Raw genomic sequence first — 18156 nt, forward strand, 5'->3', positions numbered from 1 at the left:
ACTTTCAAACTGCTATCAGGCAGCATGGAGGAAGCATTGCTAAGCACCACAATCTTGATCATCACTAATAAGAGACAGAGTCCTTCAAACGTATTGGCAATCACAGAGGCTGGTGGCTTTGGATGAACTGGATGGCTTGGCAGTTAGCCATGAGTATTATTGCCGTGACACCATGTGAATACTGCTAGAGGAGGAGGAAACTTTCCAGCTAGCTCTGCATGATAATTTCCTGGAGCAGCTTCAGTTGATGGAGTGCCACTTCTGGGCTTGGCCAGCTCGCACCAATTGGTGGGACAGAATAGTGAGGCTGAACTCTGATGACGCCAGCAGTGGAAGCAAAGATTCAGGATGCAGAAGGCTACTTTCCTCGAGATCCGTGCACAGCTTACCCTAGAGCTGCAGTAGTGAAACACCTATATGAAAGTTCCCCTCAGCATGGAGCAGCACGTGGAATCTCACCACGCCCGGTAGCAACTGCTCAGTAGCTAGCCGCCAGTTTGGTGTTGGTAAGTCAACTGTCAAAGCTGTTCTCATCAAGGTGTGCTCTTTTATTGAGAGGCTGCTGCTGCCCCAGATTGTAAAGCTGAACAACGTACAGGACGTTGTTTTGGATTTGCATTGTTGGGGTTCCTGAATTGCATAGGGACCTTTACTAGGACCCACATACCTATTATTTGTCCCCACCCACTGGAGGCGTCAGAGTTCATCATCGAGCAATACTCCCTGCTGTTGATGATACAACACCTGGTGACCTTCAATAGTTCACCACTATTCAGGTGGGCTGATCTGGAAAGGTCCATGACGCCAGGATCTTTAGAAACTCACCTCTGTTTTATGCAATGAAAAAAATTGAACTTTGGCCCCCAAAACTACTGTGGACATTAATAGTGTTTTGATTGCTCCTGTTATTCTGAGAGACCCAGCTTAGCCTCTACTTCCCTAGTTTATGAAACCTTTCACTGGCCACTTAGAAAGGAGCTGCTTAACTATACTCCGAGTACCTACAAAATGACAGTGGAGCATCCTTGAAAGCCTGAAGGGAAGGTAGAGGTGTCTCGTGACAAGTCTGGAAGTTTCTGAGTAATACCTACCTTTGTCATAGGTGTCATGGGTGCTTGCTGTGTTTCGCACAACATCTGAGAGCGAGGGAGAAAACCTCCCGCGTGGGTGAGAAGCAGAGGTTAAGAGACTTTCTAAATGATATGAGCAGCCAAAGAGGGTGCCTTTGCAAAATGCACCAGCGGCTCAGGTTTGGATAGGCTGAAGAGATCTTGGCTGTCTGAGGGAAGGCCTTTTCCCCAGGACCTGCAGCAGACAGGTTACTTTCTGGGGGCAAACTGTCCAGCACATAGAGAGGTTCCGTGGTGGCCTGCCTGGAAAAAATACAGTCCAGCTGCTCATAGTAAGTGCATGTGCTGTGAGCATTCTCAGCAGTTTTGTTTTTGTCTTCAGAGCTCTTTGGCTTTGGCGCAGCACTGGGCCAGGCCCCAGAGTACCCCTTCTGCATTTTCTGCACATGCCATTCATAAATCTTTGCATTCCAGTGCTTCCTGTTAAGATGGGACAGGACATGCCCTCTCCTCTCCATGCCTTCTGGAAAGGAAGTCCAGGACATCAGAATGGGACTACATAAACGCATGGGTCATGGCTGGTATATTGGATTCAGTGTATGAATTTCCTAGGAGCTGGAATTGCAAAGGAGTGTATTTAGGTATGTGCCAGGGTTTAAACAGGAAAGTGGTCAAGATGACCCTAGAGCAGTGGAGTGCACATGGATAACCAAACATGCTCACCCAGATGTGAGGTAATGCAGTGTGGGATAATAGTGGGAGCGAGGTCTACCTGAAGCAGCACAGCTAATTCAAAATTAGGATGCATCCACCAGAATCTTATAGCAGTATAACTAATTCTGAAAGTTCTGTTGTTTCCAAAGCAGGTTTAATGAAAACAGGATAAAGACACCAGATAAACTGAGAAAAGAACTTTTATGTATGGATGTAAGTCAGTTTGTGCCAAAGAAACGAAATTACAAATAAATAAATAAAAAATCCCTTCTCCTTGTATACACAAGCTCCAAAATGTATATGGATGGTGCAAATGTACATGGATTGTGCACTCGGGAAGAGGCAGAATCTACCACCAGTCCAGGCCCCAGAACAGCCACTCCATGGTAAGCCCACCATAAGTGATGTCCCCCTTCTGAGAGCATCTAGCCAGTGGATCTACTTGCCCAACTCTTGAAAGGATCCTCTGTGCTATCTGTCACCCCTCCCCCTCCCCAAACACAGAGAAGCCTCACTAATATGTTCTATGCCTTCCATGCCCTGGCGGGGAACATTTGTCTGCAACAGAGTCCTCAAAAGGCCAGGTGGCGTAGTGGCATACACTCTAGCATACCCCTAGGGCTACCTCCCTGGATCACTTCCTACCATCTCCCCCTATATCTGCAAGCCCAACATGAGATAGAAAAAGACAAGTGAACCTTCAGCCCCAATTGGCCTCAGCCGGCCGACTTCATCCTCACACGGAGGCTTCTTCAGCACGTTTCTTCAGGAGCCCTCAGGATAAATAGGTCCATCTTCCTCCCTTATCTCAGCTGAGTTGCTCCCTTTTAAGCTTTATCTCCATTTGCACATGCTCTGCAGGTTTGGATGTTGGGGCTATCTGAGCTGAGTATTGTCCTTTAACCCTTCTGGGCCAGTGTGGGGTTTGGCCATCCCATTGCATTGTCCCCTATTAATTTAACAAATTTCAAAATGTCTTAGGCTAGGCTAGGGCTCCTAATGGCCACACATTGTCAGCACCAGCCCCCTCTCCTATCAGCCAGCCAGACAGGAAGCTAACCTCCAACAATCAAATTAACCCAATACCGTGATTTTTCCATCAGTGGGGAGGCAGAAGCAGACATTCCCCACTTCTGCCTCCTTGTGGTTGGCCAAATCTCAGAATGGGGCTAATTTCAGGCTTCCCACGCAGTCGTGATTTACACAGGGGTTTAACATCGTAACATAGCAGCTCAACAGGTATTATTTGAACTCAGTACTATCACTCTGCATGACATGCATTTTTCAGCATGTGGCCATGACATCACATTGAGACATGCAACAATTTTTGCATAGTGCCGTGATATCTTGACATCATGCTCATTTCACATGGCACTGCAACACTGCATCAGAATGCAGCACTGTGACATCATCCTATGTTAACATGGTGCTGCTGTGACATCATCCTATGTAACTCAGCACTGGGCTGTGATGCCAGCCTGCTTCAACACAGCCCTGTGGCAAGGCACCGAGACGTGGTGCTCCTGAAAGGCAGCCCCGCGAGGCTGGTTATGGTGTTGTTACCCCAAAATCTTTGTAAGGAATAATAAGGAGGTGACATATACAACAGGTTTGACTCCTACCAGCATCTATCAACTGGGAGAATTAGAAATCTGTGTGCCTCCCACCCATGTTGCATTGAAATAAAGGATAGAAAAAATATAACCTTAAACAGAAAGAAGATTTATGAAGGGATAGATACAACTGGGGGAAGATTCACTATGGGGAACACTACAAATACTCACAAATAGATTCCAACAAGGGGCATAAAGCCCAGACCCTTAAACTGTCCCTTGGTTAAACTAATAAATTCCCGAAAAATAATTACTGTCTCTCTCCTAGCTGCAGAAGGAGGGCACCGACAACTGATGGTTCGTCTCAGGATCTCTGGAACATCGGAGGATCTGGCGCTCTACTGCCAAAGCAGGAGATCAACAGATCTGAGCTGATAGCAAAGCCTTCACTGGATCGTTTGGTGGATTACAGGAGTCAGGTAAGTATCAGAGTCCTTGACAGATGTTAGTAGCCGGAGTCTTGATCCGATGCTGTGCAAAGAACCTGGACGTGGCTGCCTCGATGGTGGACAGCGCCTGCGTCACCACTGACAGTCCCTTGTACGCTCTCTGTGGTGCACGTTCCTGAGGCGCACGCTGACGGGCCCTGCCCCCAAACGGTTCCAGCCCGTTCCCTGTCCCTCAGGTTCCGCGAGGGAAACAGAGTTTTGGTGGGAAAATGCCATGAAGAAAGGGTACCAAGATGGAGTTCAAACCCTTCCTATCATATGCACCATCCTGAATTTCCAAACTCCATTTCTAATTGCAGCAACATTCATAACGGAATATGACCATGGACCAAAATCACCTTACAGTGCCATTTAAAGCCAGCCCCATTGCTCTGCATTGCGATGTGGAACCAGGCTCTGCCAATGCAGCACCGCAGCGGGCCCAGGCAGGCAGGCTGGGCCGGCCCTGGGCCTGGCTGCAGGGTCAGCACTGGGCAGTTACCTGCGCTTTCACATGCGCGGCCTCATCCCTTAGCAGGGAGCCGTTATAACCGTTGCTAATAGGGTGAACAGGCAGCAAATGTGAAAAAACGGGAGAAGGGTTGGGGGGGCAATAGGAGCCTATATAAGAAACAGACCCAAAATCGGGACTGTCCCGATAAAACCAGGACATCTGGTCACCCAGGCTGCGAAACGTCTGGGACACGAGCAGGACCTGTGCGCATGCGTATCGCTAGCCCCCGTCATCCCTCTCTCGCGTTGGTCTTTCCCCTGTTCCATTTCCAAGAAGACGCGGGAAGAGAAACCGCCAATAGGGGGAGAGCTCCCCCAGACCACGCCCCGAACTCTATCTCTGCGGCTAGGCCTCTCCCGCTCCGTTCCGGCGGCACCGCCCCTCGGCTCGCGCATGCGCGGTAGGCAGGCGGCAGGTGTGGCCTGGTGCTGCGGGCTCCTATGAGCAGGCGCTGGCGCTGCTCGCCCGCCGCCACCGCGGTGCTGAGGGGCCTGGTCGGCTCGGCCTTCCTCTGCCTGGCCAGGGCCATGAGCCAGTGCCGAGCCCCGGCGACCTGCGGGGCGGGGCCCGCGGGCGGCGGCGGCTCCTCCTCCGCCCGCCTCAGCCCCCCTTGGCTGCGGCTGCCGCGGGTGCCGGGCGCCGACCCCTGCCGGACCAACGACCTGTTGCTGCTGCTGCCGCCGCCGCCGGAGCAGCCGCAGCCGCCTCGGCATCATGTCGTCTATTTCCCGGGGGACGTGCAGGTACCTGCCCGGCGGGCGGGCGGGCGGGGAGGTGGGCCGGGGGGACCGCTGCCCCGGGCTCTTCCCTCCCCCAGTGCAAACTCATGGGGGCGGGAGGCGGAGGTGGGGCCGCCTCCTGCCCCTCTCCCCCGGGAGGAGGAGGGCGGCGAGGGCAGACCAGCTGCCCCAGGTGTGTTCTTCCCCCCACAGAGCCCCGGGGCTGCCCCAGGTGTGTTCTTCCCCCCACAGAGCCCCGGGGCTGCCCCAGGTGTGTTCTTCCCCCCACAGAGCCCCGGGGCTGCCCCAGGTGTGTTCTTCCCCCCACAGAGCCCCGGGGCTGCCCCAGGTGTGTTCTTCCCCCCACAGAGCCCCGGGGCTGCCCCAGGTGTGTTCTTCCCCCCACAGAGCCCCGGGGCTGCCCCAGGTGTGTTCTTCCCCCCACAGAGCCCCGGGGCTGCCCCAGGTGTGTTCTTCCCCCCACAGAGCCCCGGGGCTGCCCCAGGTGTGTTCTTCCCCCCACAGAGCCCCGGGGCTGCCCCAGGTGTGTTCTTCCCCCCACAGAGCCCCGGGGCTGCCCCAGGTGTGTTCTTCCCCCCACAGAGCCCCGGGGCTGCCCCAGGTGTGTTCTTCCCCCCACAGAGCCCCGGGGCTGCCCCAGGTGTGTTCTTCCCCCCACAGAGCCCCGGGGCTGCCCCAGGTGTGTTCTTCCCCCCACAGAGCCCCGGGGCTGCCCCAGGTGTGTTCTTCCCCCCACAGAGCCCCGGGGCTGCCCCAGGTGTGTTCTTCCCCCCACAGAGCCCCGGGGCTGCCCCAGGTGTGTTCTTCCCCCCACAGAGCCCCGGGGCTGCCCCAGGTGTGTTCTTCCCCCCACAGAGCCCCGGGGCTGCCCCAGGTGTGTTCTCCCTGTACTAATAAAAGCCAAGTTAAACCAACTATTGCAAGGAGGGCAGAGTTTTGTTATGTTGGGGCATTTTCAGATTTGCTTAGCGTGCTGCTCTCCTAGCTCCTGTCAGTGTGTCCATTAGAAACAGTTAATACCCACAGCAGGTGTTAATACAATGCAGGAAGCTAAAGGCATGCTGTCAAGTGGGACACTTGGGAACCTTGCTGCTGTTTGGGCAGGATAGTGTCTCTAGCCTCTCTTTGCCAGAAGCTGGGAAGGGATGATGGGATGGATCACTTGATGATTACCTGTTCTGTTCATTCCCTCTGGGGCACCTGACATTGGCCACTGTAGGAATACAGGATACTGGGCTAGATGGACCTTTGGTCTGACCCACTATGGCCGTTCTTGTGGCTAGCATTATAAAAATGCTGCTAGAGAGAAATACAGTCCAGTCCATTAGCGTGGAATATCAGTGTGCTTATCTTACATAGTATGCATTACAACTCAGTGTTTAAATATATTGTTTCAGAGTAACAGCCGTGTTAGTCTGTATTCGCAAAAAGAAAAGGAGTACTTGTGGCACCTTAGAGACTAACCAATTTGAGCATGAGCTTTCGTGAGCTACAGCTCACTTCATCGGATGCATACTGTGGAAACTGCAGCAGACTTTATATACACACAGAGACCATGAAACCATACCTCCTCCCACCCCACTGTCCTGCTGGTAATAGCTTATCTAAAGTGATCATCAAGTTGGGCCATTTCCAGCACAAATCCAGGTTTTCTCACCCTCCACCCCCACCCCCCCCACACACACAAACTCACTCTCCTGCTGGTAATAGCCCATCCAAAGTGACAACTCTCTACACAATGTGCATGATAATCAAGGTGGGCCATTTCCAGCACAAATCCAGGTTTTCTCACCCCCCCCTTTTTTTTTTCTTTTTCTTTCCCGGGGACACATGATAATCAAGGTGGGCCATTTCCAGCACAAATCCAGGTTTTCTCACCCCCCCCTTTTTTTTTTCTTTTTCTTTCCCGGGGACACACACAAACTCACTCTTCTGCTGGCAATAGCTCATCCAAACTGACCACTCTCCAAGTTTAAATTCAAGTTTAACCAGAACGTCGGGGGGGGGGGGGGGGTAGGAAAAAACAAGGGGAAATAGGCTACCTTGCATAATGACTTAGCCACTCCCAGTCTCTATTTAAGCCTAAATTAATAGTATCCAATTTGCAAATGAATTCCAAATCAGCAGTTTCTCGCTGAAGTCTGGATTTGAAGTTTTTGAGTTTGTGTGTGTGGTTTTTGGAGGGGGGTGAGGGGGTGAGAGAACCTGGATTTGTGCAGGAAATGGCCCACCTTGATTATCATGCACATTGTGTAGAGAGTTGTCACTTTGGATGGGCTATTACCAGCAGGAGAGTGAGTTTGTGGGGGTGGGGGGGGTGGGGGTGGAGGGTGAGAGAACCTGGATTTGTGCTGGAAATGGCCCAACTTGATGATCACTTTAGATAAGCTATTACCAGCAGGACAGTGGGGTGGGAGGAGGTATGGTTTCATGGTCTCTGTGTGTATATAAAGTCTGCTGCAGTTTCCACAGTATGCATCCGATGAAGTGAGCTGTAGCTCACGAAAGCTCATGCTCAAATTGGTTAGTCTCTAAGGTGCCACAAGTACTCCTTTTCTAAATATATTGTGTGCTTGGATCTATTGGGAGCTACTTACATTTGGATACAGTGAGAGTTACTGTTGGATACAATTAAGTAGGGTGAAAGTCAATGCCTGATTTGTTTCATCTCAATGTAGTGTGTGCACTACAGTTCTGTTTAGAGTAAACAGCTACTTATTGTACAATTGAATTGGTTTATTAGGATGAAAATAGATTTTGCTAAGATGATGTGTGCATGTGTGTATGGAAATTATTTTTTAAAAATTAGGAAAACAATATTGGTGCGAAATCAAGTGGTCAAAAGTTAAGGTTGCTCTAGAATGTTAGCAATTTACCCATACATTATCAGCAGTAATATAATAAATCTAATGAGAAACAGGACATGGTCAATCTCAAACTATTGAGCAGCATTAGCTCCTGTATCTTCTGGCTCATGAGTGCTTGGTTTCTCAGCTCTAACATTCAGTTAACAGGGGGTGGGGGCAGGGCATAGATCAGTATTCATGTCGGGCTCCCTGTCAGTGCCTGGGCAAGCTAAAGATCCAATTAGCAGACCAAATTCAGTGATGCACCCTGGTCACATGGCACTTGAGGCACGTTGCACATATGCTAAGAAGAAGTTAACTCTGACAGTTACTCCCCATGCATTGATGCATTATAAAATGTTAAGTCTAGCTATTTAGATTTGGAAGCTAACAAGCTACACAAGCGAAGTTTATAAACTGCTTGAACCAGGGCAAGTAGGCTTGTTCTTTCATGAAACACTTACCTAAATCCAGTCATTAATGTTTCTTGGCTTGAAAGTTCTTGACACGAACATCAATAATTGAGATGTTCAGTTACAATAACTTCTGTAGTTACTTATTGTGGCAGTTGGGAGCATTTGAGTGGTTTACAGTCACTAACAAATTCATACTCTCAACCTATTTCTGAGGTAGTGAAATATTATTTATTGCACAGGTGGGGAACTGAGACTCAGATTGAGGCCCTGATCCCGCAAAGGCTTACCCATGTGTTTAATGTTGTCTCTGAGTAGTCCTATTGACTTCAAAAAGAAAAGGAGTACTTGTGGCACCTTAGAGACTAAGAAATTTATTTGCATGCATCCGATGAAGTCAGCTGTAGCTCACGAAAGCTTATGCTCAAATAAATTTCTTAGTCTCTAAGGTGCCACAAGTACTCCTGTTCTTTTTGCAGATACAGATTAACACGGCTGCTACTCTGACTTCAATATTTCTATGGTGAAGAAAGCAGAAGAGTAACTTTCTGTTACGGAAAAAAAACCCTTTTCCTCCTTCATAACCAGCATGGAGCGCAAAAACTGCACAAACACAATTTTAGCTTACTTTTTAACCTTTTAAGGTTTGTGACTGTGCAAAGAAGCATAGACTTTGTCCTCTGTAAACTAGATCTGGCTTATCAAGATTTGTGTGTCATTTCTCTTGCATTATCCTTCATGAAAAGCTAATCAGTTCTATTCCATTAATAGAAATAGGACTGTGGAACACCACCCATAGTTCTCGGAGTTGTTTTTGTTTGCAGTATTAGCAAGGTGGATATAAGTGGACTGCATTAACATCTGAAAATGAAATGAGACTGATGATGTCTTTGATTAGTTTCCTGTGCATTTTTATACTTAAAGTGATGTTACATTTTAAGTTTTAAGGCCAAACTATAATGGTGAATTAGTATTTTTGTGAGGCTGAATATAATTTAATGTAATCGGTAGTCTACAGAATCTTAGCCTTTTGAAGTGGGAATTCACCAGAACACAATAAATATCAACACTTGAAGACTGAATGTTGTATTTGGGTAATATTTTGCTATAATGTGTGCAGTGAGCAATATCTTTTCTTTAAGACTTGTTTAAGTTTATATATTTTACTTATCAGAAAAAAAACACATGCTTCCCATTTGGAGATTAACCTCATCCTGTGATCCTGGATCAGGGGTGAAAGTAAGTTAGAGGACTTACCGGTAGGCCGGAGTCCTGAGCAGGGGGCATGGCCTCAACCGGAAGAGGCAGGGTCTTAAATCCCCGGGCCCTTTAAATCTTGATTTAAAGGGCCAGGGCTCCAGCTGCGGTAGTGGCAGCTGGGAGCCTGGGGCCCTTTAAATCACCCCCGAGCTGCCAGCTGCAGAGGCGGCTGGGAGCCCCGGGGCTTGGGGGCGATTTAAAGGGCCCAGGGCTCCAGCTGCTGCTACTGCAGCAGAGACCTGGGCCCTTTAAATCACTGAGGAGCTCTGGGGGCTCCCGGCTGCTACCGCTACCCCGGGGCTCTGGGCTCCGGCAGAGCTTTAAAGGGCCTGGGGCTCTGCTGTGGTAGCAGCTGCCCGAGCCCTTTAAATCCCCGCCTGAGCCCTGCTGCCCGAGCCCTGGGATAGCAGTGGCCGGGCTCCATCGGGGATTTAAAGGGCCCCGGGGCTCCAGCTGTTGCTACTGCCCTGGCCCTTTAAATGCCCACTGGAGCCCCACTGTGGCTATCCCAGGGCTTTAGCAGCAGGGCTCGGGCGGAGATTTAAAGGGCCGGGGCAGTAGCGGTGGCTGGAGCTCCGTGGCTCTTTAAATCCCTGCCAGATCCTGCCCACCCCTACCCCGGGCAGCAGGGCTCAGGCGGGGATTTAAAGGACCCCGGGGCAGTAGCAGTGGCTGGAGCTCCGGGGTCCTTTAAATTCCCGCTGCCACTACCCCAGGGCTTTAAATTGCCCTCTCGGAAAGCCGGTCCTGGTACAGTGCACCGGCTTACTTTCACCTCTGTCCTGGGTGTTGAATGTCTCAAAGACATACTTTTCGAAAGACAATCATGTATCCGGCTCTAGCAGCCAGACATAGCCCTTTCCATAAGTACTTGTGCTAGAGAGTCTGAAACAAACCGAGAGTTAAACCTTTGCTCACCAGAAACACTGCACTCTTACACCATAGTAATGTATTGTCTGTCTTGTTTCTTTCAGAACTATCGTGACGTTATGGTCTGCCATCCAGAAAACTTTCAATGGGAGTGCTGGAGTTTAGAAAACATTGCTACCATACTCGCTCACCGATTCCCTAATAGTTATGTTTGGGTTGTAAAATGTTCCCGTATGCATCTGCACAAATTCAGCTGCTATGATAATTTTGTGGCAAGCAATTTGTTTGGAGCACCAGAACACAGCAGTGACTTTAGAGCTTTCACACACCTTCATGCATTGCTAGTTAATGCATTCAGTGTCACCCAGAACATTTTGCTGTCCCAAAAGAGTATGTATAGTTTCAACAAGGATGCAACAATAGCAAAATCAGTTCCTACTACAAATGGCTGTCCAGCATCAGAGAGAGAGAGAAATTGGGAACATTCTGATAATTCTGCTATGAATTTTGGTACACCATCTGTTATAGGTGACGCATCATTTACCTTGATTGGCTTCAGTAAAGGTTGTGTGGTTTTGAACCAGCTGCTTTATGAGTTAAAAGAAGCTAAAAATGACAAGAACACAGATGCCTTTATAAAAAATATAAGAGCATTTTACTGGCTGGATGGTGGTCACTCTGGAGGAAGCAATACTTGGGTTACTGACCCTGAAGTGTTGAAAGAATTTGCAGAGACAGGAATTGCAGTTCATGCTCATGTTACACCTTACCAAGTGTTTGATACAATGAGGTCATGGATTGGGAAGGAGCACAAGAAATTTGTGCAGATTCTTGAAGAATTTGGTGTGCAAGTAGATAAACTGCTTCATTTTGCAGATGAAGTCCCTTCCTTAGATAACCACTTCAGAGTTCATGAAGTATTTTGAGACTTTGAATACACATCCGTGTACTGTATTCTTTGCAAAAGCACTTTTGACATAAGTCTTGTAGTGTTGACTTACCTTTTGTTTTGCGCTGACGGTCTCTACAGAAGAGTACTAAATCCATTACAGCGTGTTAATCTGTGTGTATATATATAAATTCATGTAGTGTAAGAAGGGGCTTGGCAAGAGAGCCTGTATGCCTGTGCTGATATTCCTATAGCAAGAGGGAGCGTATGACTCTTGGAAAAAAGTAACAACTGTCCATATATAGATGTATTTTTCAACATAACAGGTGGACATTTTTGTGTAAAATGTTTGTATTTAATCTGAAGCTGATTTCTGTGGCCAAAATTTTCAACCCTACTGCTGCCTGAAGTTAGGCTCCTAAGTCATATATTACTGTCAGTAGGAGTTGTAGGTGCTCAGTACCTCTGAATGTCAGGCCACTTTAATTGGGAAATCTAATTTTGACCTCTTCCAGTAGAAGAAAGCAATCTTTTAGCTTTTTGGGATAAAGGAAAAAATGATAGTTGGAACAGTCCTGGGTATATACTTCAATGCAAATTGTACTATTTGGATAGTTTAAATCTGCTAGTTCTGTAACTTTCCCTAAATGAAGCAAAAGTACAAATGACATTTACTTCTGGAATAATGGTGCCAATCTATTCTTCCTAATAGCCACAGAAAGGGCAAGGTGCTTATGAAGTTCCATTAACTAATTGTTAACCATCTGCCAGCGAGTAGCCTTTCATTTGGGGACTAGAGAATATTAAACATATAGGTATAATTTTTAAAATGACCAAGAATGCTTTCTAGTGTTTAGTTTACTATTGTTTCAACATTCCCTAGTCATATTGAGGCTTGACTAACTTTTACAACTCGTATGCTTTGACCATAACAGTTACCTGTGAGGTGTGTCAATCCAGTTGCATCTGAAACTGTTGGGCCCTTTTTGAAATTTGTAACAAATGGCTGTTCATCTAAATCAAGCCATGAAATATATTGTATGCTGGTATATATTGCAAGTTATATGATAAATTCTAGAACATGTTCTTAATTTCACAAGAATTTTGAAAGATCAGTTTGTAGAACCATGATTGTTAGTATACTGCACACACAAAAAAGCTATATAGCTGTATTTTCAGAAGCATAATTTTCTATGCAACTTTTTTCTGACCAAAGTGCAAAACTAGACAAGTACAAAGGATGCTGTCAGCTAGTGTAGGCATAAAATTTGAATGTATTTCAAAACTACAAGATGGGTGAGGGATTGAATCTGTTGCCTTACATGTCTCTTTCATGTTTATCCAGGCGATAAATGAATCTTGGAAGCTTGGAAAATCATAACCCTAAAGATAGCCACAGCTGTTGATGAACTAATGGTTGTTTGAAAAAATATTTTTGTCTAGAAGTGTGTAAAAACGATTGAGTTACAATAACCCTTGGTTGTGAATATGGAACTACCAAAAGTTAGTGTGGGTCTACTTTGAAAAGTGATAATGTACAAATTGCGCCATACTCAACTCGTTTCTTAATGGGGGTTATATCTGCTTGCTGAGGGGACAGTTTTTACTTTTTCCTCCTTTTAGCTCTACAATGCTGAAAGAAGGAGCAGGATTCTTTTTTCCTCATGCATCATCACACAATTGTTTAATTTCCACTCAACCTCCAGTGGTCTTGCACATGGGTAGCTCTGAGGTTATATGGATGTCGAACATAATTCGGCATGGACATATCTTACTGGTGGTGGTGTGCAAGAATGAAAAATCCTAGCTAGACTCCAGAGAACTCTTTTTTTACTTAGCGCAATTGATATGGAAGCAAGTGAAAAACATTGCACATTAAATACCATGTTTTACAGAGCCACTTTTCAGAGTAAAACTACCTGTTAAGGTTAAATCTGAGGCTTAAATGTTTGCTCATGAGTGAACAAAAAATTAGCCTATTCAGTAATTATAGATTAAAGTGCTTTAAACAATGGAGAAAATTATAGCATATAGTATATAAAATGAATTCATAATCATTAAACTTTCCACAAGGATGTGATATCCAGCTTCTGCTGCTGTTCAAGTTTCTTTGGAAGCTTTAGCCAGCACTACCCCTTGACTATCTTTTCAATACATTTTTAACAACCCTTCTTTATATACACATTCCAAAATAGAGGATTACCCCTGGTAGCACTCTTAACTACACAAGAAGTGGGAATCGGGGTTTTTCTATTTGAAATATATGCTTTAAAGACAACAAAGCACACATTTTGTAGACTGTTTAATAAAAATCTACCAATTGAGAGGTCTTAAGTAAATCATCCATGCTTAGACTGAAAAATACATCTTATGCTCCTTACTGGTCTGGTGTGTGTGTAGTGAAGAAACTTTTCCAAAGTTGTGCAGATATTAATCTTGGTACACAAAGAAAAGAGAACTGTCTAATCTGTAATAGGCACATTTCAAAACAATATTCAGTGCTAGCCAAAGTGGAAAGTTTCACTTTTAAGAGGATATTACAAACGTGTGAGAAGAGCTATTTATACTGTTTGGCAGTGCTCTCAAGGTGTCTGGATGGTTGTCCTAAGTAAATCGGAATCATCAGTACAACAGAAGTGGCTTACAGTAGTCGGTACATTTGATCATATTATAGTTTCCATCTTTAAGAGTGGTTCTCATTCTAAGACTTACTATTTGTCCCTATTTTTTTCATTTGAAATATTTTGGCTGTTGTATTTTCACTTTCTCTAGCCAGTTGCAGTGTTCAATTGGACTGTGCCTCTCATTCACTTCAGTGCATGCTAAAAATAATATGTGCAAACATTCTGGAAAGTAAATAATTATTTTTATGGGGGAACCACCTCTGTGAATGTAAAAACTAACTATATTAAACAAGGAATCTGCAGTTAAGTGGCATGAGGTATACTTTATTGTGGATTTCTGGAAATCTGTGTTTATGTACTGCTTATATCGAGTGTTGTCAAAGTGGCTTACTTAAGAAAGGCATAAGACGGTCTGCTGTTTGTCGTGAGGGACAGTAAAATATTTCTCCTCATTGTATATAGTAGAATGCCCTTTAGAACAAGACTTAGCTCTGTAAAACTGTCAAGGTTCCTCATTACCTATTTAGTGTAGAAGTGTGTATACTTTTAAATCTCTGGAACCTTCGCTGTAGCAATTTTTTTATCCCCCTTTGTTTTACTGATACAGCATCAACATGTAAGGATATGTGTAAAAATACTGCTAAAACATTAAATTTGAACACTTATTTGTATTTGTATCCACTTAATTATTCCATCTTTTATTTAAAAAATACTCTAAAAGTGACTGACTAAACCATAAAACAGTCAAGGATTCTATTAGTGCTTTATACAAGTGTAAATGTAACAGCGTAGGTTTGTACTGAAATGGAATTTAAATTACGATGGAATTGTGGTACGGCAGGTTAAGCAGTGGAACTATACTACTTTGTTCTACGGTAACCGTTTAAAGAGAAAAGCTACCTTATGAGAAGTGGTCAGATAATTTAACCAGTGTACAGCAGTACAGGCATTTTGATCATTTAGATACTGTTTCTAAATACTGTAATGTACATTGCAGGCCCCTTGCAGTGTTCCCACGTGTGCCGGCCCCTCCCCCCCGCCCCCTTGGGTTCCCTAACTGGGTCTTGGTTTTTCTCCCTACCCCTGCTCTGCCCTGGGCTCTCCATCACACCTTCCTTGTTCAGCCATTCCCAGTGTCCACCTACCACTCACAGTGGATTCTTCAGCTCGGTCTTTTTAGCTCAGTGTCTTTGAATGCCTCTTGTTTCTGATTTTGTGGCAGAGGGTGGATAAAGTTTCAGATCTACTTTCTCTACCATTTATCATTTTGTATACTGTTGTGATATCCCTCCTCTGTCTCTTCTAAACTGTCCCAATTTTTTCAATTTCTTTATGGAAGATTGTCTGTCCAAGGAATTCTCCGGCTGTACACGCTTTGTGGATTGGGGGAAGGAGGAGTATGGAAGTGTGTAATCACAGATCTATAGGCCGAGTCCCACCCCTGCAAACTGGGCTTCATCGCATGGAGGGGTTGTGCAGTCTCTGCAGCTGCTGCATAAGTACGCTCATTCTTACTGCTAGCATGAAGTAGTGCTGACAGTTCACTGCTGCTGTAGCTCACTACTAGGCTGACAAGATACCCAGTCTAATCCTGCCTCTCTGTTCTGCTACCAGGACCCAGAGGGGGCTACTTACAAGATGAAATCTTAATTCATTTTAGCTTAGCCATGCTACTTCTCTCTTACCTTTCCTCCATAAACACCCACAAGACTGCTTACCTCACAGTATGTACTTTTAAAGAGATGCATTCAGCTTTCAGGAAAAATACACACGGGGTGGGAATATAATGGTGCCGTCTTGTCCTGGGTGCTTAAGTTTATCCTTGTGTTTCTGTTTTGTTCCTCTGCATCCATTTTTCTAGCAATCCTGAGTAATTTTTTTTTTGAGAAGAGGGTGGTTATATTCCCTTTCATATCGTATTTTTTATGATATCTCAGTATAGCCCCAAAGGTTATTGATTTAAGCAAAATGAAAAATCTTCCCTTTTGGCCAGACATGATAGAACTGTGGCAAAAGAAGAGTCAGCTTCAACAAATGGTGATACGTCGGGGGGCAATTACCTGAGAATTTGGATTGGGTGCTGATACTAAAGAACTTTGGAGAGAGTTCTGATCTTTACTTGCAAACAGCATAATGTCTCCAGTGACCTGCTTGTGTAGCAAGTTTGATGCACCAAAAGTTCAAAATAATGGCATTAGTAAATCCATTTACATGTCATCAACTGGGAACCAAAAATGTGATTGCTTTTTATCTTTTCAAAGAACCCCAGGTTTTTGTGATCTGTGATTAGCTTAGTTTGCTTACTGCTGAATTTAGCTCATTTTGTACCTTACCTATTCCAAACAAAACTCAAGTGGAGAGAGACCACAGTACAAATATAATTGCCATTCTTAATGTTGAAAAGGAAGCATCTTTATGAAAGATGCGTTTGAAAAAATGTCCTCCTCTAATACTCTCTCCCTTCCTTCATGTTCTCTTGGGGGAGGTACCGTGAGTTTATTGAACTGAAATAGAGGATTAACGAGATCAGAGCTTAGATGTGAGAGCTGTAAGCAGAGATCAAGAGGAGGTTCCTCACTGTGCCAGCTTTCCAGGATGGCGTTTTCCACACCAGCTTCATACAAGGAAGCAAAGTCCTGAGTGGAGTGGGTGAGCTGGGATTTTTTGAAAATAGTTGTGCCTTTCATTTGCCTGGTATGAGGTTTTGCTTTTTTTATTCTTCTCCAGCTGATAATAAAATGTTTTCCCATCATATCTGAATTGTAAAGGGACACAGTTAAAAGTAAAAAGAAAAGGAGTACTTGTGGCACCTTAGAGACTAACCAATTCTAAGGTGCCACAAGTCCTCCTTTTCTTTTTGCGAATACAGACTAACACGGCTGCTACTCTGAAACCAGTTAAAAGTAAAATATATTTGAGTCCCTCTGAGAACAAACTCTGTGCATCTCATATTAAACAAGAGATTCACTTTGGTTATTTCCTCAAATCTTGTCCTAATATTTCAGAAATTATGTAATTGAAGCTACTGCATCCTTTGCTGTTTTCCTGTACAAGAAACATGCCATATATACAGTATAAATACTTTACTGGATGAACTCAGAAAACCTTGATTCATAATGTTAAAAAGGGAGTTAGCCCTAAATCACATTCCCAATGTTGTTAGCTAGACTGAATACATAATTCAGAACTGAGTGTTCATCTTTTTTATTTTAATTCAAATGTGATGTAAAAGTTACTGTTTCCAAAAATTGTCACTAGTGAAAGTTATTTTTCCCCAAGCTTTGGGGGGGACAGGGAGAGTTAATTCCATCCAAATTGTGTTCCAAAATGCAACACGCTTCATTAGCAAAGATTTAGGGATTCAGATAGACTTTACAACCTAAATACACTTACTTTATGCCAGAAATGTAGGACAGTGACATTGATTTAAACAATGACAAGTGACATTTTATTTTGATTGAACTGAAGTCTGACTATTAAACCCTAATTAAAGTTTTATTTTTTTTATTGGGGGGGGAGGAGAAGTGGGAGTAGAGGAAGAGTTACGTGTGGAAGTATAATTTACATGACTAATATATAACTTCAAGCAGTAATTTAGTGCCAATTGAATGGCACTTAATCACCACACTTTCTGATTAACATTTCTAATGAGAGCTTTCTAGTGGTTTTAATTTAATCATTCAACACAGTAGGGGCTCACAAATGTGAAAGTATATTAGGAAGTTGTTAAGCGTTCTGTTAATAAGATCAGTTGAAATCACTTTATGGAAATGTTAACCCATTCCACAAAGGTAACATGGACCAGATTAACAAAGGAGTTCAGTGTCCAACAGCTCCCATGGGCCCTGACTCTGGAAAGGAACCCTATCCAGGAACACACTTAAGCATGTGCTTAAGTGCCTTCCTGAATTGGGACCATTGAGAGCAGTGGCTGTGAGATGAGCACTTTGACCACTTCAGTTAATAGCCTAAATGAGAGCGCAGCTCTCTTGCAACTCTGCACTAAAGTTGTAGGTGCTGTGGCTGTCTTTTTCAAAGTGCTCATGCTGTTTTCTCCTTTGTGGTACTAAGTTTATATTCCATAATAATATAAATGATGTAGTAACAAGCATTTCATTACTGCAGTTCCCACCACCATCCCTCTACTAGTCATGATATTTGAATTTTAAACAGAT

General features: G+C 44.9%; 1 protein-coding gene across 1 annotated transcript; it reads left to right on the top strand.

Moving 5' to 3' along the window:
• The first annotated feature begins 4749 nt into the window (after positions 1–4749).
• On the top strand, positions 4750–14646 carry C11H2orf69 (chromosome 11 C2orf69 homolog). The gene is made up of 2 exons (XM_048870520.2): positions 4750–5082; positions 10573–14646. Exons 1-2 carry the CDS (start codon positions 4780–4782, stop codon positions 11392–11394), a joined length of 1125 nt encoding a protein of 374 aa, XP_048726477.2. The 5' UTR covers positions 4750–4779; the 3' UTR covers positions 11395–14646.
• Positions 14647–18156: the final 3510 nt, after the last annotated feature.

The sequence above is a fragment of the Caretta caretta genome, chromosome 11, assembly GCF_965140235.1.
Source record: "Caretta caretta isolate rCarCar2 chromosome 11, rCarCar1.hap1, whole genome shotgun sequence".
Taxonomy (NCBI): Eukaryota; Metazoa; Chordata; order Testudines; family Cheloniidae; genus Caretta; species Caretta caretta.